Below are 27,786 nucleotides of genomic sequence, written 5' to 3'. Positions count from 1 at the left end.
TCTCTAAATGGCTGATAATGTGATCATTGTTTGTGTATTTTTGATTGAGTTAAGCGTTTTATTTTTAATTTAGAATGAACATTTTCTTTCAACTCGTGAAACTGGTTTCAAGCCAGAAATCTAAAACCGCACTTCATACAGAAAGTGTTTATTCCGCAGAGATGACCGCTGCTGCCAACAGAGATATTCTGTGCAAAATTCTCTTCATTTTTTATTTATAGTTTTTGTATTGATACACCAATATTCTGACAATCTATTTTTTTACATTTATGACTGTCAGACCGCGCCTTTCTTGTCGGGCCGCGCCTTTCTTGTCGGGCCGCGCCTTTCTTGTCGGGCCGCGCCTTTCTTGTCGGGCCACGCCTTCCTTTTCACAAGTATATATCATACTGTTCTTTCTTTTTCATGGCAGTGACAGATGCAGGTAGAGACAGCACATTTTTCCCCAAAATATTTTTACTTAACTAGAACATTATAAATAATAACCTCCATACGTTGCATAACTCTTGTCATAAAGTCTTAGAGACAGTAACCAATTACTATAATTCCGTAATGATATTATTTCAACCTGGTATTTCAGATTGGCACTTACATCTCTGCTACAATGAACTAGGCCACAACAAGTTACTTGATAAACTCCAGACAATTACTACACATGTCCAACCCCAACCGGTAATCTAGATCCATGCCATTCCTTTGTGGCTGCGTCTTTCCACACAAGACCCCAGACATCTTTGACATTAAACATACCAATTTGCCTCAGGTCTATCGCTGCTACCTCATTTCCTCACCAGGTGCTTGTTGCGCCCTCACATACATCAAATACGTTGCTAACATCAAATCCATTGTAACACATTTAACTGATGGCACATCATATTTATCCGCAGGGCCTCTGTAACTTGGTCCTTCGTGATCATGCGCTTGTTGTCTTCATTACTTCCGGTACTTGACCTCTTCCTGCCCATAGGGTCCTTGTCCTTATACCAAGCTACACTAACGTCATAGATGTAAGCACTATGCTCGAGGCATCTCAAACTTTACATTACTTTTTCTCTCATGATCGATAGTCTTGCTGCAATTCACATCTCTCATACATCATTAACATAAACATCATTATGTAGAATTAACACTTTTCTCCCCTCATTTCTGCATCCCTGAAATACACTCTGAACATCTTCACTCAAACTTAACCTGAACATGAACTACAACTCAGTCCTATCCCTTAGCCAGCCTACTACTCATTAGTGTCCCACTGTGGTATGCCCACCAGTGTTTAACGAGGCTGAGCCTCACGTACGTGTTCTCTCATCAAGTGAGGTGTTCTTCACCATCCTACAAAAGTCTAGGAGGACATCCTGCAATTGCAATGCCCATCCCTGTTCATCAGGGCCCTTTTACCATACACCTTTTGTTCCCAGTGATCAGCCCTTGGGTCATCTTCATTTGGCCCCATAGCCATTAAGACCTTTTGGCCTTCAAGCATCGGCCTTCTGCTCAACAGGGCCCTTTCTGGTCCTAGCTGCTCCCGAGCATGGGAACAGCATGGCAGTCACAGCCAGCTGCCTCCGCCACTTCACTAGTCCTTGCTGCTCTCTAGGCCTCTCATCTGATGCTGTTGCTGGGCTCTCTGCTGTGTGCTGCCATGCACACACTGCTGCTCTGCTCTCTGTATTATCTCTTCTGCTATGCTGCAGCACAGACCTTGTATAAGATGCCTGCTGCACTTAGAATATTCCAGCAACATCCCAAAGTAAGGAGCGTGGAGCTACACTCCAGGGCTTTTCTTCTCTCTGGGTGCTTATGCTCTTCTCCAAGATAGCCACTGTTTTAGAGTCACGTAAGCTGGCAAGGCCAAAGGTTCTCCTAAGCTTCCTGTATCAGAACTGAGCTCCATCAAATGTCTGAGGGTCCTAGAAGAGCCATGAAACAAGGTATACCAGTAATACACACGTGCAAAGGAGTGCTTAACCCCTTACATTCTTTTCTTGCATATATATCAGATCATTCCTTCCCTTTTACCAGTATTCATTGTACACATTTATATAGCGCATACTTATTCGGCAGTGCTTTACACCACTTAATGTTCCCACTGTGGCTCAGTTTTCCTATTAGATACAAACTCTGTGTACATGTTGCACTTGGTGCAATTTGATCCCAGGACCCCAGCGCTGCGAGGCAACAGTGCTAACCACTGAGTCACCATGCCTACCTATAAGTATGAGATTACTCCTTCCTTTTCATCAGTATGTATTACACCACTTCTTTTTCACCAGTATATGTTACTGTTCCTTCCTTTTCACCATTGTCTGTCAGATCACTCATTTGCAAACTTTTCTTTGTGCTACAACACAGTTCTTTGTGTGCCAAACCACTTATTGCCCTGCTTATTTTTTGGCTCATTTATTTACCCAAATGACCCCTTACCAGGGTCTTCTTTTTTACCAGATCAGTCTTTTTCATCCTGTGCTGTATGCCAACCCGTTTCTCCTACTCTCTAGTTATATGCCATATAACACCTTCTCTAGACCTCCAGATGAAGCCTTCTCCAGGTTTTCTGGTTCACCTAGGCACCAAACTTTTGTTTCTCGGTTTCTTTTTGCTGGACCCTTCCTCCCCTTCCCCTGATGTGCTATGTCTAGGGCATATCAGAAACAAATCTGTGCTAAAATAGCATGTCGTAATATCCTCTATTATTGCCTAAGTACTTTGAGCACTGTAAAGGCCCATTTTGACACAATGATTATAGCTCAAAAGATGTCTCAAACGTTGAGCGATCACTTTGCGCTCCGAGCAGGGGATGCAAAAGACAAGCGGGGCTGCTTGTCTTCTGCATCCAGCTGGTCTCTGCTCAGAGCGCCCGGCTGTTATCCAGCCGCATGCTCCGAGCGGGGTATGCAGAACACAGCTGGACCGCTATGTTGTTCATACCCTGGCTGTTTATACCCTGGGTATATAGCTGTGCACTCCGTGCGGCGTATGAAGAACACAGCTGGGTCGCTGTGTTCTTCATACTCCAGCTGTGGTCAGGGAGCGGGATACAGCTGAAACAATAGTATCAGCTGTATCCCGCTGTGAATTCCTGATAAGGCTGATCATTGTTTTTCAGCATGCTGAAAGACCACGATCACTGACTGCTTAGCGAAAACTGCACAATGTCAGTACAGTTACACACAACGATTATAGCGAAAAAGGCTGCTTTTGAGCGAATTTTGAACGATATCGTTGTCTAAATGGGCCTTTAGATGGACTACGTGGAAAGATATGGAATCTAGGATCAGACTATTATGTTAGTACTTGCTATTACTTGGCTATTAACTGTCCATACTAACAGAGAAACCTCTGGGGGTGGCAGGATGTCGCCTTACTATTCCACATAGACTCAGCACTAATTGGCCCTTCCTCTTTGCAATACTAGCAGCATCAATGATTGAAGAGCACTATGTGATGCTATCATGTACTCCAGTATGAATTCAATCTTTACTCGAGTGTGCAGTGAATATACGAGGCTACCAAATAGGCAAACTTACTGCAGCCATCACATATTTATGGGTTTGAAGGCTCCGTTTTGGCACCAGTGGGTATTTGGCTACTGTGATGGCTAGCTAAAATTTATGTTATAGTGCAAAAATTACAAATCGTCTGAAGGAGGTAAGTTATACGTGACTAAGTTATGGTTATAACACAGCAATGCATGTGTGGTGGTGTAGTAGTTTATTACTGTTTGCTGGAATTTACTTTGATCTGTACTCTTTGTAAAATATTTAAGCTGTTCTACTAAGAATTTGACCAGATGACCCTGGAGGTCCCTTCCAACTCTACCATTCTATGAGTAGTCCTGCAGACAAATCTAGTGGCATCCTTGTAGTGTCAGTCATACAGTCATTTCTGGATTATACCGGAACGAGGAGAAACTAGGTTTTGAAAGAGCAGAATCAGCAGAGCTGGCTCAGACCACATACAGGCACTTGATATTGGCCACAATGTTCTGCTAAAACTAAGGAAGCAAAAACCTTCACATATTGCCTTTTCGCAGATCTGCTGACCAGCTTACTAATGCATTTCACAATTCTGTACTAAATATACGTGAACTGCGAATATGAAATGTCAGCCTGTCATGTATAAAAAAAAGTAATATTGCTAATCATTTGAATCATACATCATGAGTAGTATTAGGTTCTGTACTATCTAACCACAGGTACTAAAATTATCATTACGGTCTTTCATGCACATGTAGCAGAGCTGAAACTGACATTTAACTGTTAGTAATGGTTGGTATAGTTACATTCTTATGGATATCCTCAGGTAAGACATCAAAATGTCTCTATTAACTGTACCAAGTGTTAACCCTTTCCAATCCACTGTGACGTTTAAAGACATTTTGATTGAAGGCTGTACAGTTTCCGATGTCGGAAGACGTCCAGCAGGGTATTCTTACTGTATATTACTGGCCACTCTGTCGGGGGCCTCTTCAGCATGTCCAATACTGTAGTACTAGCTCTAGCCAGCAGGTGGCGTCATTGTATAATGGCAGAAAGAGAAAAAACCCTAGAAAACCCTGAATCCAAAATTGGATTTCAAAGGGTTAATCTCAACTCAGTCTCTACTAGTATATTAGTGTGTGTACATGTAGTATAATATTAATGGAGAACACCAGTTAATATATTCAGGGTGATTCAAAGGCATGACCGTCCAAAATATCCACTGAAGTAAAATAGATGTAAGTAGGAAACTTTGCAGAACACTTAGATCAGGGGTCCCCAACTCCAGTCCTCAGGGACCACCAACAGGTCATGTTTTCAGGATATCCTATGGTAAGAACATCTGTGGCAATGTCTGAGGCACCGACAATAATTACATCACCTGTGCAATACTATGGAAATCCTGAAACCATGACCTGTTGGCGGTCCCTGAGGACTGGAGTTGGGGAACACTGACTTAGATGGTTGGAGGAAAACTTTTCAGCACTATAGTGGTGACTGCTAGCCATTTTAATGGCTGCCATCTTGGATTCAACCTAAGAAATTTCAAAGGAAAGGGGGTCATGGGATACATAAGGATAGAATTTCATCAGAAATTGATATATGCAGTTATTTATGGATGTCACATTGAGTACTATTAAAGGTATTGTCACTTCAGTCACCTGATGCCCAGGTCATTGTGAAGGGAGAGGGTGGAGGTGAGTTGTGATCGCCTACTGTGAAAGTGTTACCTTTTCATTGTAAAGACTAGAAGCAATGGGATGAAACGGAAAAGGATGAGAAGCAGACTAGATATTAGAAAAAGACTTTGACAGTGAGGGTGATCAATGAGTGGAACAGGTTACCATGGGAGGTGGCCAGTTCTCCTTCAATGGAAGTGTTCAAATAAAGGTTGGACAGACATCTGTCTGGGATGATTGTGAATCCTGCACTGAGCAGGGGGTTGGACCCGATGACCCTGGAGATCCTTTCCAACTCTACTATTCTATTCAATCCAGCTTTCTCTCAGAGCAGGAAGTATGTTATTAGGCCTAGTGGCCTGAGTAAAAACTGCTGGATTACAGTTTTGTTTTTTGTTTTTTAACATCGATCTTGACATCGAAAATAAAAATAAAAATATGTTTAACATAAAAACTAGATTCAGACCGGTAATTTTCTGATGGCGCATTCACTTTTAGGAGAACTTGTCAAATCAATGAGACTGGCTGCATGGATTTGTCATCGCGACTCTGCCGACTTTATAGCAGCTTTTATTTACAACCCCAATTCCAAAAAAGTTGGGCCGTTGTGTAAAATGTGAATAAATGTAAAGAGAAAAAAAAGCAATGATTTGGAAATCTCATAGAACCATATTTCATTCACAATAGAACACACAACACCTATCAGAAGGTGAACGGGAGAGATATGACCATTTAAACTTTTAAAAAATTAACTCCCATAGAAATTGATGGCAGCAACACCTCTCACAAAAGTTGTCCCAGGGCCATGTCTACCATTGTGTAGCATCCCCTCTTTTTACAACAGTCTGGAAATGTCTGGGAAGTGAGGAGACCAGATGCTGGAGGTTTGAGAGAGTAAGGTTGTCCAATTCTTGTCTGATGTAGGATTCTAGCTGCTCAAAAGTCCTAGAGGTTTGTTTCATAATTTGCCAAATGTTTATTATTGGTGAACAAACCGTCAGGACTGTAGGCAGAAAGTATTGGACTGGCAGCATGTAAGGCAGTAAAAATGTTGTTTTATTCTCCCATCACACAGAAATAGCAGCAATATTTTGGCCTTGCGGTCTTCCTCAAGCTGTAGGCAGTCAGTTCATCACCCGGACTCTTCTGTGAAGCCATGCTGTTGTGGAAGATGCAGTATGTGGTTTAGCATTGTCTTGCTGAAATATGTAAGGACTTCCCTGAAAGAGACATTGTCTGGATGGCGGAACATGTCATAAAACCTCTATATACTGCTCAGTACTCGTTGTGCCTTTCAAGATGTGTAATCTGCCCATGCCATAGGCACTAATGCAACTCAATACCATTAGAGATGTAGGCTTTTGAACTGTGCACTGGATAACTAGCTGTACTCTCTCTCTCCTTTTCGATTCCTCTGACAGTAGTTTTCCGTTTTTCCTAAGTCCATTTTAAATAAACTTTGGCCCAAAGACGATGCTGCCTTTTCTGGACTGTGTTTATAAATGGCTTTGTCTTTGCATGATACAGCTTTAACTTGCATTTGTGGATTGCACAGGGAATTGTGTTCACAGACAATGATTTCTGAAAGTATTCCTGAGCCCATGCAGTGATTTGCATTACAGAATCATGCCTGTTTATAATGCAGTGCCACCTGATGGCCCGTAGGTCTGAAGCATCTAATATTGACAGCCATGCCACTTGTGCTCATGAATTTGTCCAGGTTCCCTGAATATTTTGAATCTGTACTGTAGATCATGGGATATCCAAGGTCTTCACAATTTTACGTTGAGGAACATTTTTCTGAAATTGTTCCCAAAAAAATTTTGGACAGTTTTTCACAGATTTGTGAACCTCTGACCATCTTTGCTTTGAGAGACTCTGCCTCTCTAAAGGCCCATTTACACTGGACAAATGTTGGGCAAATGATGCCTGACAATCGTCCCTGCATGTAGTCGCTGCAGTGCTGCAGCACAGCAGCGGGTATCGCTGGCTCACAGAGTGGCCAGAAGGTGGCTGGGGCGGCTGGAGGAGATTTCACTCCTCACTCTCTCCCGCCCCTCTCTATTCACTGTAAGCAGCGGCCTTTCGGTTTAAACAGCAGACGTTCTGTTTACACCGAATGGCCACTGCTTACATTGAATGGAGAGGGGCGGGGAGATCAAGGAGTGAAACCTCCACCAGCCTCCCTGGCCCCCTGCTGACCGCGCTGTCAGAGAGCCAGTGATACTCGCTCCTGTGTGACAGCGCGGGGACGAGTGTCGAGCATGTTTGCCCAACATTCCGCCAGTGTAACTGGGCCTTGGCATACTTTTTTTTTTCTTTTTATACATAGTCATGTAACTTAGAAGATTGACCCTCCAGCTATTTTTCATAATTACCACTTACTTTCGCAGCTTTTTGCTAACCCTGTCCCAACTTTTTAAATGTGTGTTGCTGCCATCAATTTCTAAATGAGTACATTTTTAAATGAAATGGAAAAATATCTCAGTTTCCCCATCTAATATGTTATATGCTTTATTGTGAAAAAAATATGCAATGATTTGGAACTCTCACATAAACATTTTTTTTCTTAACATTCATTTACATTTTACGCAGCGTTCTAACTTTTTGGAATAGGGGTTGTACTTCCTACTCCCCCTCCCCATTTCCCTATAACGAGCGGTATTTGATTACAAGTATTGGAAGTTAAGTCTATCTAGTGGGCAGTCTTTACTGAACACTGTCAATGAATGGAATCAGCTTTGATTGACAGTAAGCAGTGGAGACCACCCAACGACAGGTGCACCTCTTAGCGCTTGTAACGGCACTCGATACAGAGGGGAGTAGGAATAAAATAAAAGCTGCCAGAGAGTAAGTGGGGCCAAAGCTGCAAAGTGATTTCAAAGCGGATTTTGGTGGCCATTAGGATTCCACCCTGGCTACCAGCTCACATTTTCCAGCTTTCTGAAGAAGAGGCATATTACTTCAAACCACATTACTTTGCTGGTGTCAATAAAGATACTTTTATTAATATCCACCATCAGGCCAATGGTCCCTTAGAGGCACTCTGCCATTTCACCTTTTTATCTCTTTTTACCTGAGCGCTTTAAATCCTGAGTGTAGAATTAAAGGGGTATCCTGTGCATTTACTATTGATTTCCTATCCTCAGAAAAGGACATCAATAATTGATTGGCAGGGGTCTGTTGCTCAGGATCCCCACTGATCAACTGATCCTGCAGCTTGCTGTTAGTGCAATGGGGCCGGATGTCCACATAGGTTGTCAGAGCTAGAAATGTATAATATAAAGGCTTCACTCCCATTTAAATCAATGAGAGCAATGTCTTCTATTGCACTTCCAGTTCTGACTGTAATGAAGCTGTCTATTACACTCCAAGCTCTGATCACCAATGCTGATGTCAGGCTTAGCTGCACGGATAGTGGACCGGAAAATCAGCTCATCGGCAGGAATCCCAAGTGGTGCCCCCCCCTACGGATGAGCTATTAATGACCTATCCTGAGGAAAAATCATCAGTAGTAAACGCCTGCAATGCCCCTTTAAATTCTGGCTCCCCGTATCTACCATTAGGGATGCTTACAGTTTCATTACATTCAATGTATAAGTCAATGTAGGAGGCTCCTCCTAGTGGTGGCTACAGGTAGCCAGCATTTTATCATGTATGCTCATGCAGAAGACTTGTAGGACTGTCAGAAAAACAGAGCTCTAAGCAATTCCGACCAATTTGCCTATGATCGTAGGTTCACATTCAGTTCATGAGTCCTTAGCACATAATATATACGGTATGTTGTTCCAGATATAATATAAGAAAATGATTGTTTTGTGAGGGTGTGATTGTAGCTTACTGTACTTATTTACATGCCATTTCACTACTTTACTTGGACTCTAACCTTTCTTCAATGACAATTTAATCTAGGCTTTTTACTGTGCTTTACAACATCGGGCTCTGCATTTATATTCGGGCAATAACCATTGCTCAGAGCTATATCAAATGATTTCTTATCTTTAGGGCTGATATAAGATGCAGCAGCTTTCGTGTTCTGTGTTGTGAATGTACAGCGTATTATAGAAGTAATGCATTGCTGGATACATGAAAGCCATGCAGAAGTGCTATGAAGTCAATGGTTGCTGACATCAGTGGCTTATTATATGATGCCGCACTGGGAAATTATACTGTCAGGACAATAGCACTTTTGTTCATATCATTCACTGCTATCAGGTGCTGCAAACTACAATAAAAACTATTTTGGCTATATGTCTATAAAGATTACATCACTTTAGCAGGTATGTTATTTGCTCAGCAGGTCCTCCATTGCCGCACCTGATACCAGCTAAAATAAGATTTGTTATGGATCCTATTAATCCTTTAACAATGTGAAGTTTTTCTTGTACTAAACTTAGGGGGCCCAGGGCAACCCCAAGGATTACACTCTGATAGTCATCAGCCTCCAGTGCGTGTAGACAAGCAAATACTTCCTGGTCAAGATCCACTTCCACAGAATGAACCACCAGGGCCACCAATCACTGCAGGTCAGCTGCCATCTTCTGTAGAACAAACATCATCTACTGTCAGCAATGAGGAGTCACTACCCAGTCATCAGATGGAGCCACCTCAAAAAACCCATCCACAGTTAAAGTAAGATCATAATAAATGTATAGTAAGTTGTGCTCTCTTTGCTAAACAGTATGGGAGGAACTTAAGAAAGCGATGAGTCAGATTTCAGATGTACAAAAAAGTCACATTTTTGTGCAAGCCATACTTGCACAAAAATGTGACACTTTTGGGCCATTTTTTTACCATCCTTTTAAAAAAAAGTAGAAAGGGCTTGAACAAAAAAGCATCAGATTTATTATAATTTACACCAGAAATAACACAAAGGTATGTCAGTTCATGGCTGGCATAGAGTTCATTTTTTGGTACACAGTATGGCCAGAGATGTGACAAATGTATTAAGAGGCGTATGCCTCTTAGTAAATGTGTCACACTAAGACCACTTTACTAAAGGCTCTTTTACACGCAAAGATTATTGTTTAAATGGCTGAACGAATTGACGTCATTTTTGCATAAAATTACATGTACTCTATTTTCCTCATTAGCTAAAGTAAACTTTGTAGAAGGAGAGCTAGTTGTTTGTTCAAGTGGGTGGGTGTTTATGCTAGGGATTATCTGGCTGGCAGGATTCAATTGTCCTCTCCTGGCAGAGTAAACAATGTGCCCATTGTGTTTGCAAGGCATACACAATGAGTACATTGTTAAGTCGTCAAGCCGCTCAAAATGCTGAACTATTTCCATTCAAATGCAGTGAATTTTGAACGGCCTGATAACTATTTTTATGCCGGCTAAAAACCAGCGCTAAACGTGAAGTGAACGAATAGTGCGCAACTGTACATGTTTATATGTAATGATTATTGCTCACTTTCGTCCGTTTGAAGGAATTTTGAGTGATAATCGTTGCGTGTAAAACATCCTTAAGACCAGCATATGTAGTGTCCCTAAGTACATCAAAAATATACTAGTTTGGGCAGTTATCTCAGGAAAGCAAAATCAATTAAAGGGATATTCCCATTCCAGACTTTTAAGCCATACGTATGATAGATGTGGGCCCCACCCCTGGGACCTCAAGAATGGAGTACCTGGCCTGGCTGTATGCAGTGAGCTGGGGTGATTGGGAGGACAGAAAAAGTTGAGCTGCTTTATGCGGTTTCTGTAACTCTCATAGAAATGAATGGGAGTTACGGAAACAAGATATCACAGCAAGCTATGGAATACTAGGTCTGCACTTCTTCCAGGTTATGGTGTGCTGTACTTTTTCCGTATCAGCCATTCACTGTTTTTAGCTAAAATTTGGTTGGCCAAAATTGTAATACTCCTTTAATCCCGATTTGGAAATTTGCAGCAAATGGGAATTTTGGTAATGTTACCCACGCAACAGATAAATAAAGTAATCAATTAAATGGGGCTATGTTAACCAACCTTATGCACTCATTCCACTGTTTGATAGCACATTGTCAGTCAGCATTGATTAAGGCCAAATGCCCATGGACAGATTATCACTGCGGAATTTGCGGTCAGACACCCGCCGCAAATTTCGCAGTAATGTCCATCTATAGACATGGCTCGCATGGGAGAATCACAGCATGTTCTGTTCTGTGCGGAAAATCGTGTGGACAGCTTCCATTGTAGTCAATGGAAGTCGTCCATCCTGCGATACCTCCGCAGTGAGCACTCGGGAGTACCACAAGAATCCGCATCACAGCCCAGCATGGTACTGCATATGTGTGCCGGCTCACCAGGCAAGACACGGCGGATCCGAAAGGTGAGCATATGGACTGTGGGGGACACCGGATCTGATTCTGCTGCGATATTTCGCAGGTGGAATCCGACCCAGCCGTGGGTATGAGGCCTAAACAATGCCAGAGTGTGGAGACATGCTCCATTGACAATGGGAAATAGTTACACCCAGTTGTCAATAATTTCATACAGTTTTTGTACAAATAATAGAAGAGCACAACTTAGGAGAACAGACATGTCCTTTATAAAGGGCCACTGCGGCAAAAACACATTTTCCATCCTTGCTCCTCTCACCTGATTGCCTGTCACTCTAGATATCTTCTACCCGTGTTTCCCAAAAAGTAAGACACTGACTTATATTAAGAGGCACAGTGTCCTATTTTCGGGGGGTGTATTAATACTCACCTCAAAGCTGCGTCCCTGTCCCTCTGGTGCTCTGCAGGTGCGCCGCCATTCTTTCTTGTCGTCCTCAGCACTGAAAGAGCATTCTCTTCCTGTAACATGGGTTGAATACCACACTTCCAGCAAGAGAATGCTGTGATTGGCTCAAGACCGTAGCCTCAGCCAATCACAGCCTGCCCTTGATGAGACAATCACAGCCATTCAATGATGCTGTGATCTCCTTCATTATAACTGTGTGACAGGAGCTGTGTGATCCTTATCAGTAACTGTAATAGGAGAATCTGCCCCCCCCCCTTTGAAGAGCATGTATGGTACACTCTGTTGTATCATCGCACAGAAGTTATGCTGAGGATCTGACTAGTTTGAAAACCGATAAACCCAAATCGTAAATATAAGCTGGTCAGCATTGAGATCACTTGACCACCCGAGGATAAAGGGACCAGGAGTTTGAGATAGAAAGGAATAACTAACCAAGCTAACGCTAGCTGATTTGTATATGCTGGGGGGATAGCTACATTATGAATGAAAAATAATCTAACTGGAGTGGCCCTTTAAGAAAGCAAATTGACTGAATCAAACAATCCTTATTTTATCTTTGCAGGATTTATTTAAATGATTTAATCCTCAATACAGATCATTGATTACACTTATACATCAGTCTGGGTAATCGGCATCAGCTGTATGCAGATACATTGCAGTATTTCATTACTTTCCCTAATTAGAAGTCATCTTTGTCTTACACCTGCTAGCCCATTATGTAATAGTACGAAACAATCTTTCCTCATTTTGCAATCCGCTTTCAGTGCTTATATTATTAGAAACACATCCTATCACGTGAGTGCACTGTGGTTATTACTGGGAGGTGTCAAGAGAGAGGAGGAAATCCTTGTGTAATTAATCACATTCCTCCCAGATCCACATGGCTTAAGGCTGCATTCCCACGAACGTATATCGGCTTGGTTTTCACGCCGAGCCGTTGTACGTCGTCCTCATGTGCAGGGGGGGGGGGGAAGGATGGAAGAGCCAGGAGCAGGAACTGAGCTCCCGCCCCCCCTCTGCCTCCTCTTCGCCCCTCTGCACTATTTGCAATGAAGGGAGGCGGGACTAAGTTCCGAGAATTAGCCCCGCCCCGTCCCACCTCTCCCCATTGCAAATAGTGCAGAGGGGCGGAGAAGAGGCAGAGAGGGGGCGAGAGCTCAGTTCCTGCTCCTGGCTCTTCCATTCCCCCCCCCCCCTGCACATGAGGACGACGTATATCGGCTCGGCATGAAAACCAAGCCGATATACGTTCGTGGGAATGCAGCCCAAGGCTGGACGATTATCGCTAAAACTTCGCTCATCGGCGATCGTTTTAGCGATAATCGGTGCGTGTAAATGGGCGCGGGGCACCCGCATTTCGGGCTCTTTCCGCTGATCGTTAAAATCAAGTGAGCTTGATTTTAGCAATCAGTTTTATCAGTCGTTCTCCACAGGGGAGTGGTGATAGCATTGTTTACCCCTAATTACCCTGCACATCCGTGCTACCAACCACCCCTCCATCTACCCCGGGGAGTGTCTACTCAGTGAGCAGCAAACTCCTTTCCATGTTGTCAGTGGATCTCGGTGTGGCAAGCTGCTCATTTAGATCCAGGATCTGGGCTTCCGTACGCACAACATGTACACATCTCATACATGCACCCTCCAACGGCTGTTCAAGGACCGCATACATGGCACACTGAACAGCACTGTCAGTCATGAAGCACATTCTGAATGGGGATGGTATAGATATAGTTGATAAAAGTAAACTATTCAAGTGAAAATTAAAACAGATAAGCAGTAAACAAAATAGCAGTGACTCTTGTCTAAAGTACTTAAGTCCTTAAATCCCTTAATCTCAAGTCACACACATAGGCCTCATGTCCATGGGGAAAATCAGGCCCGCTACGGATTCCCCATGGAGAATCTGTAGCGGGTCCATCCTGCCCCGCGGACATGAGGGCTGAAAATAAGAATAAACTCACCTGCTGCGGTCCGTGCGTGTCTTCCTTCCTTTGCGGCCGGATCTTCTTTCTTCAGCCTGGCGGATGTGCTCGGCACGCCGGCTGTGTGCCGCGAAGGAAGGAAGCTCTGCATCGCCCGGAGCAGGTGAGTTTAATTCAGGCATGGGTCTCCTGCGGATCCGGACGGCTTCCATAGGCCTCAATAGAAGCCTGCGGGAGTCGTCTCCCGTGGGAGACATGCACCTAAATGGAGCATGTCCGGATTTTTTCCTGCACGCGGGACCTGTGCCTGCAGGGAAAAATGACATCCGCAGGTATTTAACTACCTGCGGGTGTCTAATGCATCCCTATGGGGGGCGGATCCACGTGTAGGAAAAACGCTGTGGATTTAAAATCCGAATTTGCCTGTGGACATGAGGCCTTAAAATCACAACACATACATACTCGCACCCTCCCACACTTGGTTTTTGTTAGCTTTCTATAGCTTTTAGCTGTTCCTCCTCTGTTTAAAAAAGAAATAGGTTATCTTTGCTTTAAAAAAGAACATGTCGCCTCTATGGGGCATAATTTAGCAAAATACAAGCCCATACTAATCTCCTAATCCCCTGTGGTTCTGGCACGGCCCAGGACAATGTAAACTGAGACTGGCTGAGTTTGGTGACCGACTATGTTGCAGTGACATGCTGCGCGTCTTCAGATCTATCTACCACCAAAATGGCAGAAATGTTTGCATATTCTGGTTCTCATGCTCAATGTGTCGGTCAATGACAAATGTAGTCGACTTGTTAGTTGTTACATATTATTCTTACCTGTAGTAAATGTATTTCTATTTTTCTCTAACTAGCAAGTCCCAGTCTCTGACTAACACCTTCAACTTCAGCCAATCATCATTCTTCCGCTCATCAACTAATGAAGAGGAAGCTAAAGCGGACACTATCCGGAATCTAAGGAAGTCCTTCGCCAGTCTGTTCTCCGACTAAGTCTCATACTTCCAACAGTAAAGGGCCATCGTGCACCTAATGTTACAGGGAATATAAAATAACCTATAAAGATTATTTAAAAGAGATGAGCTGTCGGAAGCTTCTTACCTCTGTGCTAGTTTATTAGCTTTAGGCCTCTTAGCCATAATATTTGGAGCATTCGTGTTGCTGGTGTAAAACTTTAGTAAGAGCCATATTGCTGCGTGAAAATTCAGGTATGGAGACTGAGCCATGACTACGAGCTCTGTCAGCCATTGTTATAATGATGGTTTTGTGTTTATATTGTAGTTGTTATGTGTACTTGATTCCTTTTTAAATCCTAATGAGTCTTATGGTGTTTTCATGATTTTGTGGTTTCTGATTACTTTTTTTTTTTCAATTTTCCCCTTACTTTGAATACTCTCATGGTTCCAATTAGCTGGGAGTATTGTGCCAATATATGACGTTAATGCTTTTCCCCAACTTCCATCATTCACTAGAGTTGTCAGTAGCATCAGGGATATGTTTTTTCACTTCTTGGCACTTTCCGTTGTAACTTTTTCTGGGTTTCTTCCTAATGTGTAGTTTAGAACAGAAGAGCAAAACAGACTATTTAGTAATTACTATGTCTAAGACCTCATGCATACAACCTGCGTTTGGTACAAAGCCTTAATACACGAACCACAGATTTCTGTGGGGCCCTTCTGTACTTCTGTATGTCACTAATTCCCTAGGATCTGGAAGTATAAATCTTGCTAATTCCACATCAGATCTACAGCAAATCCAAATCCAGTGCTGTACTCTTAACAAACCAGATTTTACCCGCACATGCATTCTGCACCAGGATCTGGGCCATACATTTGCAGTAATCAGCAGCTCAGTTGTGGTTTTCTGCTGTTTTTGAGGTGAAATCCACATAGAAGAGTTGGATTCTGCCATGGGATCATACTATACCTTAGGGAGGCATACAGAGATTTTCTGTCAGTTTTATTACAAATCCAGTAGAAAAAAAAACCATGGCATGCAACATTATACACTGTATTATGGAGCTCTCCTTTATATAGCTCCCTAATACAGTACAGTAGAGAGCACCATATTGTGGCATACTTAGTGTTTAGCCACGGGAGCTGGATTTGCCTCTGCGCATGCAGACATATTCATGTTCCATCAGATAAGGATACCAAATACAGTTCCCATGGAAAGCTATGGGCCCATACTGCTTCAAACCTTACACGGAAACACACAAAAAGGTTATCTTCTCGTGGACTCCATGATCAGAAAAAAACTTAAAGGGGATCTGTCACTACCTTTATACTGCAATGCCTGAGGTAGTGACACACACACTAATTTCAGTAGTGTTTTAAACTGTGAGCTTTCACAGATAACATAGTTGCACCATGCTACAAGCGATGTGACCTAGAATTCTGGCATATTCCAGCTATATGGGCATCCTCCACCAGTCTGCTGTTGATTGACAGCTCTCTCCCTATGCACAATAGAGAGAAAGCTGTCAATCAACAGCAGAAGGGCGGGAGAAGGTGACAGCTCATAATTACTCTGGACCCCTAGGTCACTGATTAGACACACTGCTGAAATCAGGGTGACTGTCACTACAACGTAAATCGTGGTTTGTTCCCTTAAAATAACCATAAAACCAATTGATTTGCTATTAATGTGCTTTGAAAGCTCTTCACAATTTCTAGTAGAGCTGTGCCTAAGGGCGCGGTCACACGAGCGTAGGCGTATTTACGTTCGCACGTGCGCAGCGTTGAATCGCCGGAAAGAACGTTTTTCGGCAATCATGACCAGAGGTAGAAAGCGTATTATCGTTTGTTCCTACTTTGCAAACTATCTTTTCGGCCATCGAATATGCGTTGGCGCGTATTTCGGTCACGTATGTTCCGTCTTTTTTTCCGGGTTGCCGTTTTTACGCGCTGTAAAATCGCCCGTGCGAACGAATACATTGGAAACCAACGCCTTAGATGGTCGCGTTTATACGATTGGGCGCAAAAACGCGCCGTTTATGCGCTCGTGTGAACGCACCCTTAGGGTGTACTGTTGAAATACAATTCTTGCCAAATTACTATAGCTAATCTCAGTCACACTGCTCCATCTATTAAAATGAATAGAAACCTTAAGAGGAGAAGTTTGGATAGACGGCCTTCCAGATGCATCTAAGCTGTTATTTGGGCATCCTTACCAATATAGGAGTGTCATCCCCTTGTGTACTAAGTTTGACATTTTAGGGTAACCTACAAAAGACTGACAAACACAAAGAGGAGGGAGGAGGCCAGGAAAGTGATAGTGTAGATGTGAGTGACCACCGAAAGCTCTTCAAGATGACCAATTATAGTTTCATTTTCCAAAGAACAGCTCTGGAGCATGAACTGCAGTGGAATACTGTGCAAGTCAAAATAAGAGGAACATTTATAAATATGTGAAGAGTTTTATAATTTGGGCATAGAAAGGAGAGAAGTATATTTTAAGAAAACTAATGTTGATAGCAGTTGTACATTTTATGTTGTATAATAAAAATGGTCCTCTTGTAGACCAAGAGCTGTGGTATGAGTGAAATGAGACTATTGTAAACTGCTTTATATTGCTGCGGAAATATGATTTTGTGTAATAACTTTGCTATTTCCTTCCTTGTAATTTTTTGCTTTCGCCCTCCTAGTCTACAGAGCGAAATACATAGCAGACTCTATGTGACAGCAGGTGAAATGCTGTGTACATAATATATGCCATACAAATAAAGAGAATTACCTACAGCAGTCTCCTTTTTTTGGGGGGCTGGTAACATCCCATGAGGACAAGCCTATCCATATGCCCTATTGGAATGACAAAGCATATAAAAGCTGGTGTAGAAACCAAAATTGCTATCATGTACATAATAGAGCTGACAAATAATTGTAACTTCTTGCTACACCTGGTGCTGGATCAAGGTCGGTGGTAGCTCCTCTGCAAAACAATAGTTGGAGACCCTCCACCCTAGGAGCAGGTTCATATAATGCACAGATAACTTAGGCTGGACATAATCCATAGGTAAGTTTTGTCAATAGCATCCGATGACAATCTAAAGTGTATGGGGACAGCCAGCTGTTTTTGCTGTTAGTGGAATAAAGTTCTACCTCTTTCTTTGCTCAACTAGTAGATAAACATTTCCAGTGGTGTCTGGCAGCTGCTTATTCCACTCTCGATGGCAGTAAACCTGCTCAACCACCAGATTTCTTCTTGTTAGTAGTGTTTCTGAGTGTGTTTTGGAACGGCTAGATGGAGCTGGCGAATTGTCCCTTTTGCCCTCCTAGAAGCTGGCCTTGATTATACCAATGTATCTGTTCATTGAAATAAGTGTCAGTCAAGGTTTTATTACATCTGTAGCTATGTTTAGCGTTGAATTTATCACACAGACACATAGGTTGTACATGATTTTGTATTGTTGGATGGCTTTTTGTGGGCTTATTGAATAGTTTTCTTCTAATGCAAGCTCATAAACATTTTCAATAGGACATCAAAAATGGGTTCCGCCCCTGAATTACTTATACATCATTAGTAGAGATGAGCGAACGTGTTCTTAACGAACACTTACGCACCCAGACACCGGCTTTGCCGAGGACTTCAGTGTCCGCGCGTAAAGCTTCGGGGGGCGCCGTGGGGTGGGAGAGGCGCGGCGGCGCGGGGAACAGGGGGGAGCCCTCTCTCCCTCTCCCCCCCACTCCCCGCCGCACCCCCCCGCGCTGCCACGGCGACCCCCGAACTTTTTTCGCCCGAGCACGGAATTGCTCGCAAAGTTCGGTGTTCGGGCGAAAAGGGGCGGAGCCGAACACGTTCGCTCATCTCTAATCATTAGTATTCAACAAAGCCTACCTCTACCTTTCCTTTCTCCCTATGTACACTGTGAAATTTGGTTCTTTTAAATGCTAAGAGATGGCTTTTCTGCTTGGAAGTGTTTCTAGGCTTCTATGTGATTGTTCTCAGTTAGAGAAATCAAGTAATTTTTTAGATATGATACCTTTGAATGGCTAACAAAAATACCTGATATAGCGAGCTTTCAAACCTCTCAGGGTCCTTCCTCAGGCAATAATAGAACAAATCTAAACATGTATTTAATAAATACACATGATCACATGTGGGGCAGGAACATGGAGAACCTAATTAGGAGCAGATAAATACTAGAAACAGAGGGTAAGTGGGAACAGACATGTTGGGATCAACAGATCTGTGCCTGTTCATGTGTGTATAAATGCATCCTCCTTCAGATCTACTCCATAAGCATATGAGGTCTGAAAGCTTGCTGTAACATCATGTATTTTTAGCCATTAAAAGGTATCCTATCTACAAGAGTGCTTTGTTTCTTTTACTGAGAACAATCGCATTTTGCTCTACTGCTTAACACGGTACCAAGACCCTTTTTATGTTGTAGGCTTCTAGAAACCTAAATTTCCAATCTGTTTATCTTTGAACATGGAAACCTCCATTGATAATTTCCAAGAATAATTACTGAATATTGAACACACATATACAGACCTCATCCCAACTAATGCTTTTATTCTACCTGAAGTCCATGTCTCCATTTGCCACTAAGACACAGTAGTGGCCTATAATACCCATGGGGATTTGTCTCCATAACTTTATTTATACAGGGACCTGGTCCTGTACATTCTCTGCTTCCAGGTAAAATATGGAAATAATAATTGAAGACCAACTAGCCAATAGACTGATGGGACCCACAAGATCAATTTATTAAGACTGAAGATTCTTGGAGCCTTAGCTTGTCATTTTGAATAAACCACCTTATCAGAGTAGATTTACCCTTTACATGACTTTATAGCCAGATGCATCTCATTAAAGTGCAGCTTAATTCAGGAGCTAAACTTTTCACAAAAAATTAAAAAATTACTTCCTAAGTAATTTTCCTAAAGTGCCCACAGATGTCATTTGAGCAAGTGCATCAAGTATCTCCTTCTGGAACAAATTGCTTGAAAGGTTCCTTAGAGATCCATGCTAATAGGATAATATTATGCAGGTGATAAAGATTTACAGACTAAACACTCATGCTTGAAATCTCCAGCTTTACCACGTCTCATAGTTATTTGTTGGACTGAGACCTGAGATTTTCAGCCCATTGTAAGACCTTGTCATGTTTAAGGAACCAGCTTGTGTTGGGTAGACCATAAATAGATGAACAAGGTCTTCAATACTTAGACTGTAGCATTTAAGGTGTCTGTACACTTTATATGCCTCACCTGTCCAAGTGTATAAAAGCCATAGCAATTTGTGATGAAATTGTGTGGATTTTGGCACGTTTATTTCAGTGTGAAACCAACTTCTTAGTTTACAGGCACCCATATAGTCAAATGCTGAAGTATTTAGATTGTGACTTTAAATTGACTATTCACAAAAGGGCAAATACATAACTGCAAAGAGCAGTTGGGGAGATTTCATCAATGCAGTTTCCAGGCACAATCACACTAAAACTAGAGATGAGCGAACGTACTTGTTCGAGCTTGATACTCGTTCGAGTATTAGTGTGTTCGAGATGCTCGTTACTCATGACGAGTACCACGCGATGTTCGAGTTACTTTCACTTTCATCTCTGAGACGTTAGCGCGCTTTTCTGGCCAATAGAAAGACAGGGAAGGCATTACAACTTCCCCCTGCGACGTTCAAGCCCTATACCACCCCCTTGCTGTGAGTGGCTGGCGAGATCAGGTGTCACCCGAGTATAAAAATCGGCCCCTCCCGCGGCTCGCCACAGATTTGTTCTGACATAGAGGAGGGAAAGTGCTGTTGGTGCCGGAGCTGCTATAGGGAGAGTGTTAGGAGTATTTTAGGCTTCAAGAACCCCAACGGTCCTTCTTAGGGCCACATCTAACCGTGTGCAGTACTGTGGAGGCTGCTTTTTGCAGTGTTGCACTTTTTTTTTTTTTTGTATATCGGCCGTGCAGAGCATTGCGCCCTGCAGTAATTCATACTCCAGGGCCAGAAGTGGTGGTTAGGCAGGGACAGAAGACATATATTATGAGGCAGGGACAGAAGACATATATTGTGAGGCAGGGACAGAAGACATAATTATTGAATATAGGCAGTGGGCCTTAGCAAAAACATTTGGGGAAAAAAATCTATTTGGGCTGCCTGTGACTGTCCTCAGTGTACTGGGTCTGTGCTGGGTGTAGTTGTCCTCCTAATTCATACGCAGCCAGCTAAGTGTTACAGCAGGCTTGCGCAAAATTATTTCCTGGCTCTGTGTTGGCTGTTAAATCACCGCTGTATTCCAGTCCACAGTGCAACAGAGTGCAGTTATTTGACATACTCCAGGGCCAGTAGTGGTGACGCAGAGAGAGAAGACATATACAGTGTATATAGGCAGTGGGCCTTTCCAAAAACATTTGGGGAAAAAAATCTATTTGGGCTGCCTGTGACAGTCCTCAGTGTACTGGGTCTGTGCTGGGTGTAGTTGTCCTCCTAATTCATACGCAACCAGCAATCTATCATCCACCCAGAGTTCTGCGCCGTCCACTGCTGCAACTCTGAATCCTCTGGCTGCTGCTCCTCCTTCCTCCCAGCCTCCTCACTCCATTACAATGACACATTCTGAGGAGCGGGCAGACTCCCAGGAACTGTTCTCGGGCCCCTGCTCAGATTGGGCAGCAACGGTTCCTCTCCCACTGGAGGAGTTTATCGTGACCGATGCCCAACCTTTGGAAAGTTCCCAGGGTCCGGGGGATGAGGCTGGGGACTTCCGGCAACTGTCTCAAGACCTTTCAGTGGGTGAGGAGGACGATGACGATGAGACACAGTTGTCTATCAGTGAGGTAGTAGTAAGGGCAGTAAGTCCGAGGGAGGAGCGCACAGAGGATTCGGAGGAAGAGCAGCAGGACGATGAGGTGACTGACCCACCCTGGTTTGCTACGTCTACTGAGGACAGATCTTCAGAGGGGGAGGCAAGGGCAGCAGCAGGGCAGGTTGCAAGAGGCAGTGCGGTGTCCAGGGGTAGGGGCAGGGCCAGACCGAATAATCCACCAACTGTTTCCCAAAGCGCCCCCTCGCGCCATGCCACCCTGCAGAGGCCGAGGTGCTCAAAGGTCTGGCAGTTTTTCACTGAGAGTGCAGACGACCGACAAACAGTGGTGTGCAACCTTTGTCGCGCCAAGATCAGCCGGGGAGCCACCACCACCAGCCTCACCACCACCAGCATGCGCAGACATATGATGGCCAAGCACCCCACAAGGTGGGACGAAGGCCGTTCACCACCTCCGGTTTGCACCGCTGCCTCTCCCCCTGTGCCCCAACCTGCCACTGAGATCCAACCCCCCTCTCAGGACACAGACACGACCGTCTCCCGGCCTGCACCCACACCCTCACCTCCGCTGTCCTCGGCCCCATCCACCAATGTCTCTCAGCGCACCGTCCAGCCGTCACTAGAGCAAGTGTTTGAGCGCAAGTACGCAGCCACGCACCCGCACGCTCAAGCGTTAAACGTGCACATAGCCAAATTGATCAGCCTGGAGATGCTGCCGTATAGGGTTGTGGAAACGGAGTCTTTCAAAAGTGTGATGGCGGCGGCGGCCCCGCGCTACTCAGTTCCCAGTCGCCACTACTTTTCCCGATGTGCTGTCCCAGCCCTGCACGACCACGTCTCCCGCAACATTGTACGCGCCCTCACCAACGCGGTTACTGCAAGGTCCACTTAACAACGGACACGTGGACAAGCACAGGCGGGCAGGGCCACTATATCTCCCTGATGGCACATTGGGTGAATTTAGTGGAGGCTGGGACAGAGTCAGAGCCTGGGACCGCTCACGTCCTACCCACCCCCAGAATTGCGGGCCCCAGCTCGGTGGTGGTATCTGCGGCGGTGTATGCTTCCTCCACTAAACCACCCTTCTCCTCCTCCTCCTACGCAACCTCTGTCTCGCAATCAAGATGTGTCAGCAGCAGCAGCACGTCGCCAGCAGTCAGTGTCGCGCGGCATGGCAGCACAGCAGTGGGCAAGCGTCAGCAGGCCGTGCTGTAACTACTCAGCTTAGGAGATAAGAGGCACACGGCCCACAAACTGCTGCAGGGTCTGACAGAGCAGACCGACCGCTGGCTTGCGCCGCTGAGCCTCCAACCGGGCATGGTCGTGTGTGACAACGGCCGTAACCTGGTGGCGGCTCTGCAGCTCAGCAGCCTCACGCACGTGCCATGCCTGGCCCACGTCTTTAATTTGGTGGTTCAGCGCTTTCTGAAAAGCTACCCACGCTTGTCAGACCTGCTCGGAAAGGTGCGCCGGCTCTGCGCACATTTCCGCAAGTCCCACACGGACGTTGCCACCCTGCGCACCCTGCAACATCGGTTTCATCTGCCAGTGCACCGACTGCTGTGCGACGTGCCCACACGGTGGAACTCTACGCTCCACATGTTGGCCAGGCTCTATGAGCAGCGTAGAGCTATAGTGGAATACCAACTCCAACATGGGCGGCGCAGTGGGAGTCCGCCTCCTCAATTCTTTACAGAAGAGTGGGCCTGGTTGGCAGACATCTGCCAGGTCCTTGGAAACTTTGAGAAGTCTACCCAGATGGTGAGCGGCGATGCTGCAATCATTAGCGTCACCATTCCTCTGCTATGCTTCTTGAGAAGTTCCCTGCAAAGCATAAAGGCAAACGCTTTGCGCTCGGAAACAGAGGCGGGGGAAGACAGTATGTCGCTGGATAGTCAGAGCACCCTCCTGTCTATATCTCAGCGTGTTGAGGAGGAGGAGGAGGAGGAGGAGGAGCATGAGGAGGAGGAGGGGGAAGAGACAGCTTGGCCCACTGCTGAGGGTACCCATGCTGCTTGCCTGTCATCCTTTCAGCGTGTATGGCCTGAGGAGGAGGATCCTGAAAGTGATCTTCCTAGTGAGGACAGCCATGTGTTGCGTACAGGTACCCTGGCACACATGGCTGACTTCATGTTAGGATGCCTTTCTCGTGACCCTCGCGTTACACGCATTCTGGCCACTACGGATTACTGGGTGTACACACTGCTCGACCCACGGTATAAGGAGAACCTTTCCACTCTCATACCCGAAGAGGAAAGGGGTTCGAGAGTGATGCTATACCACAGGGCGCTGGCGGACAAACTGATGGTAAAATTCCCATCCGACAGCGCTAGTGGCCGAAGGCGCAGTTCCGAGGGCCAGGTAGCAGGGGAGGCGCAGAGATCAGGCAGCATGTACAGCACAGGCAGGGGAACACTCGCTAAGGCCTTTGACAGCTTTCTGGCTCCCCAGCAAGACTGTGTCACCGCTCCCCAGTCAAGGCTGAGTCGGCGGGAGCACTGTAAAAGGATGGTGAGGGAGTACGTAGCCGATCGCACGACCGTCCTCCGTGACGCCTCTGCCCCCTACAACTACTGGGTGTCGAAGCTGGACACGTGGCCTGAACTCGCGCTGTATGCCCTGGAGGTGCTTGCTTGTCCTGCGGCTAGCGTCTTGTCAGAGAGGGTGTTTAGTGCGGCTGGGGGAATCATCACAGATAAGCGTACCCGCCTGTCAACCGACAGTGCCGACAGGCTTACACTCATCAAGATGAACAAAGCCTGGATTTCCCCAGACTTCTCTTCTCCACCAGCGGACAGCAGCGATACCTAAGCAATACGTAGGCTGCACCCGCGGATGGAAGCATCGTTCTCTATCACCATCAAAAACGTGGACCTTTTAGCTTAATCAATCTGTGTATAATATTCATCCTCCTCCTCCTGCTCCTCCTCCTGAAACCTTACGTAATCACGGCGATTGGGCAATTTTTCTTAGGCCCACAAGGCTCAGTCATATAATTTTTGTAAACAATTTTTATACGTTTCAATGCTCATTAAAGCGTTGAAACTTTCACCTGAACCAATTTTTATTTTAACTGGGCTGCCTCCAGGCCTAGTTACAAATTAAGCCACATTAACCAAAGCGATTAATGGGTTTCACCTGCCCTCTTGGTTGGGCATGGGCAATTTTTCTGACGTACATTAGTACTGTTGGTACACCAATTTTTTGGGGCCCTCGCCTACAGTGTAATCCAATTAATTTTTTGCCCACCTGCATTAAAGCTGATGTTACATCAGCTGTGTTGGGCACTGCAATGGGATACATTTATGTACAGCCGGTGGGTTCCAGGGAGCCACCCATGCCGTGGGTCCACACAGAGTTGTAACTGCATGTGTCCACTTCTAAAGAACCCCAGTCTGACTGGGGCATGCAGTGTGGGCCGAAGCCCACCTGCAGTAAGCACTACATTACCTCAGCTGTGATGGGCAATGCAATGGGATATATTTATGTACCGCCGGTGGGTTCCAGGAAGCTACCCATGCTGTGGGTGCGCACAGAATTCCCATTGCGGAGTTGTACCTGGCTGTGACTATTTATAAAAAACCGCGGTCTGACTGGGGCATCCAGACACCTTGACAGAATGAATAGTGTGTGGCACATAGGTTCCCCATTGCTATGCCCACGTGTGCAGCTCCTGATGGAGGTGGCACAGGATTGGATTTCTCATTGCTTCTGTACAGCATTGTGGGCTATCGCCCCGCCCCTTTTAAAGAGGGTCGCTGCCTAGCCGTGCCAACCCTCTGCAGTGTGTGCCTGCGGTTCCTCCTCATGGCAGACGCACTTATAAATAGACATGGGTGTGTCGTGGCATGAGGGCAGCTGAAGGCTGCGCAGGGACAGTTTGGTGTGCGCTGTGGACACTGGGTCGTGCGGGGGGGGGGGGGGTGTTGGGCAGCATGTAACCCAGGAGAAGTGGCAGCGGAGTGTCATGCAGGCAGTGATTGTGCTTTGTTGGAGGTAGTGTGGTGCTTAGCTAAGGTATGCATTGCTAATGAGGGCTTTTCAGAAGTAAAAATTCTTGGGAGGGGGGGGGGCACTCTTGCCGCTATTGTGGCTTAATAGTGGGACCTGGGAACTTCAGATGCAGCCCAACATGTAGCCCCTCGCCTGCCCTATCCGTTGCTGTGTCGTTCCCATCACTTTCTTGCATTGCCCAGATTTTCACAAATGAAAACCTTAGCGAGCATCGGCGATATACAAAAATGCTCGAGTCGCCCATTGACTTCAATGGGGTTCGTTACTCGAAACGAACCCTCGAGCATCGCGATAATTTCGTCCCGAGTAACGAGCACCCGAGCATTTTGGTGCTCGCTCATCTCTAACTAAAACCTACACAAGCACCGAAATATTAGACAAGACTATACGTAAATAATTAACATTCGCATCAGTCCCTGTCCCTAGTGTGACTCACAATCTGAATCCCATATCCAAAGGATGATGGTCGAGCATGTGCAATGCTACTCCCTAAATTTCTATAAACAGACATAGCCGAGCACTTGTACACTGCTATCTTCCTCAGTCCCATTGAGCTATATGGAGTGGCCACTGATCATGTATAGAGATGAGCGAGCGTACTCGGAAAAGCACTACTCGCTCGAGTAATTTGCTTTATCCGAGTATCGCTGTGCTCGTCCCTGAAGATTCGGGTGCCGCTGCGGCTGACAGGTGAGTCGCGGGGGGGAGTGGGCGGGAGAGAGGGAGAGAAAGATCTCCCCTCCGTTCCTCCCCGCTCTCCCCTGTAGCTCCCCGCTCCGTGCCGGCACCCGAATCTTCAGGGACGAGCACAGCGATACTCGGATAAAGCAAATTACTCAAGCGAGTAGTGCTTTTCCGAGTACGCTCGCTCATCTCTAATCATGTACTTATCTTCTAAAATAGGGAATACGCTTTACACTTGGACGACCCCTTCAACCAGTTCTCTTTAGCTTTTTTATTTTACAGTATTTCAGATTTCAGTGAGCATGTGCCAAGATGTATAACCTGCGCCAAATTCTGCAACATTTAGGGCGCCCACCCACTGGCGTTTGCGATTTTCGTGCGTTTTTTGCCGCGTTTTCGCGGCGTTTTCGCGGCTTTTCCATTAATTTCCATTGACTTTCATGGGTGCATTAGGAGAAAAATAAGGACACATATGCAACTGACAGTTCCTATGTTAAAAAACGCAATGCAACGCAAAAAAAAACGCCAGTGGACAGGAGTACATTCAATTCTAATTGCTCTTGAGAAAAAACGCAAAACGCAAAGAAAAAAAAATCGCCAGTGGGTGGGCGCCCTTATGGTGCAAAATGTACCAAAAGTGGAACTTGTCTGAGGACTGAAAATTGTCCCAAATGTGTCCCAATGTCAGAAAATCTCCTTTTATCCAATGGAATTATGTAACCAAGCTGCATTTTTTTCATATAGTTGTCCATTCCATGTCACCCATGTCAGAATCTAGGGAGGGGTGAAGTATGCTGGGTATATACAGTATAGTACCCACTATATAAAGCTTACTGATCACACCATATAGACAGTATATGAAGTGCTGCTTCATTTGTACAAATCCTAGCAGAGGTATTAAGTGTTATGTATTGTGTATGTAATCTATTGCGATATAGAATCTCCCGCTACAAAAGGAAGCAACATAACAGGTAATGTACAAGTCACTTAAAGGAAACTGTCACTGATAGCGTTGTTACAGTTAAATGTAAGGAAACTGGAGGATATCTTCCAGTGCAAACAATTCATTTCCTTTTTCGTCAAATATTGACAATCTAGTTTGCATCCGAGATAAAATTAGTTGTGAGATGGGATAAGGCTTGGCCTATAGAGACTTCTTTAAGACAAAAATAGACTAAGAAATGGGATTTGGTCCAACAAGAAAAGTATAAAAATGGCTAGAATTGAAACCTCAGGGTTAACGTTTCATGATAATGTGCACATAATGGAACCCAGTGCTCTAAGTGGTCAGTGTAGAGGAATGACAACATATGTATTGCAAACTGTGCAGTGTTATATATATGACATTGCTATATGTAGGAATACTGTACGTGTGGCAGATGACCTTTTTTTTTTTTTAGAATAGTTCCTAACTCTAATTTACACTTATCTTTGGGCTTAAGCTTCAATGGATTCAGTGAAAGTATGTCAGATTTGTAATCAAAATATGCGCTACAAACCTTG

The 27,786-nt window shown here is 44.8% G+C and overlaps 1 protein-coding gene across 1 annotated transcript in view; it reads left to right on the top strand.

The window, feature by feature from the left end:
* Positions 1-15,119, top strand: part of SYN2 (synapsin II) — a 342,823-nt gene extending 327,704 nt beyond the window's left edge. Inside the window, exons 12-13 of the mRNA XM_066596482.1 lie at positions 9,556-9,790; positions 14,672-15,119. Of these exons, the coding sequence (XP_066452579.1) occupies positions 9,556-9,790; positions 14,672-14,807 (371 nt within the window). The 3' untranslated portion in view covers positions 14,808-15,119. The remainder of the gene's footprint in view (positions 1-9,555; positions 9,791-14,671) is intronic.
* Positions 15,120-27,786: the final 12,667 nt, after the last annotated feature.

This window comes from Eleutherodactylus coqui, chromosome 3 (genome assembly GCF_035609145.1).
Source record: "Eleutherodactylus coqui strain aEleCoq1 chromosome 3, aEleCoq1.hap1, whole genome shotgun sequence".
Classification (NCBI taxonomy): Eukaryota; Metazoa; Chordata; class Amphibia; order Anura; family Eleutherodactylidae; genus Eleutherodactylus; species Eleutherodactylus coqui.
Note: the sequence above shows the minus strand (reverse complement) of the source record. Positions and strands in the feature narration are given on the sequence as shown.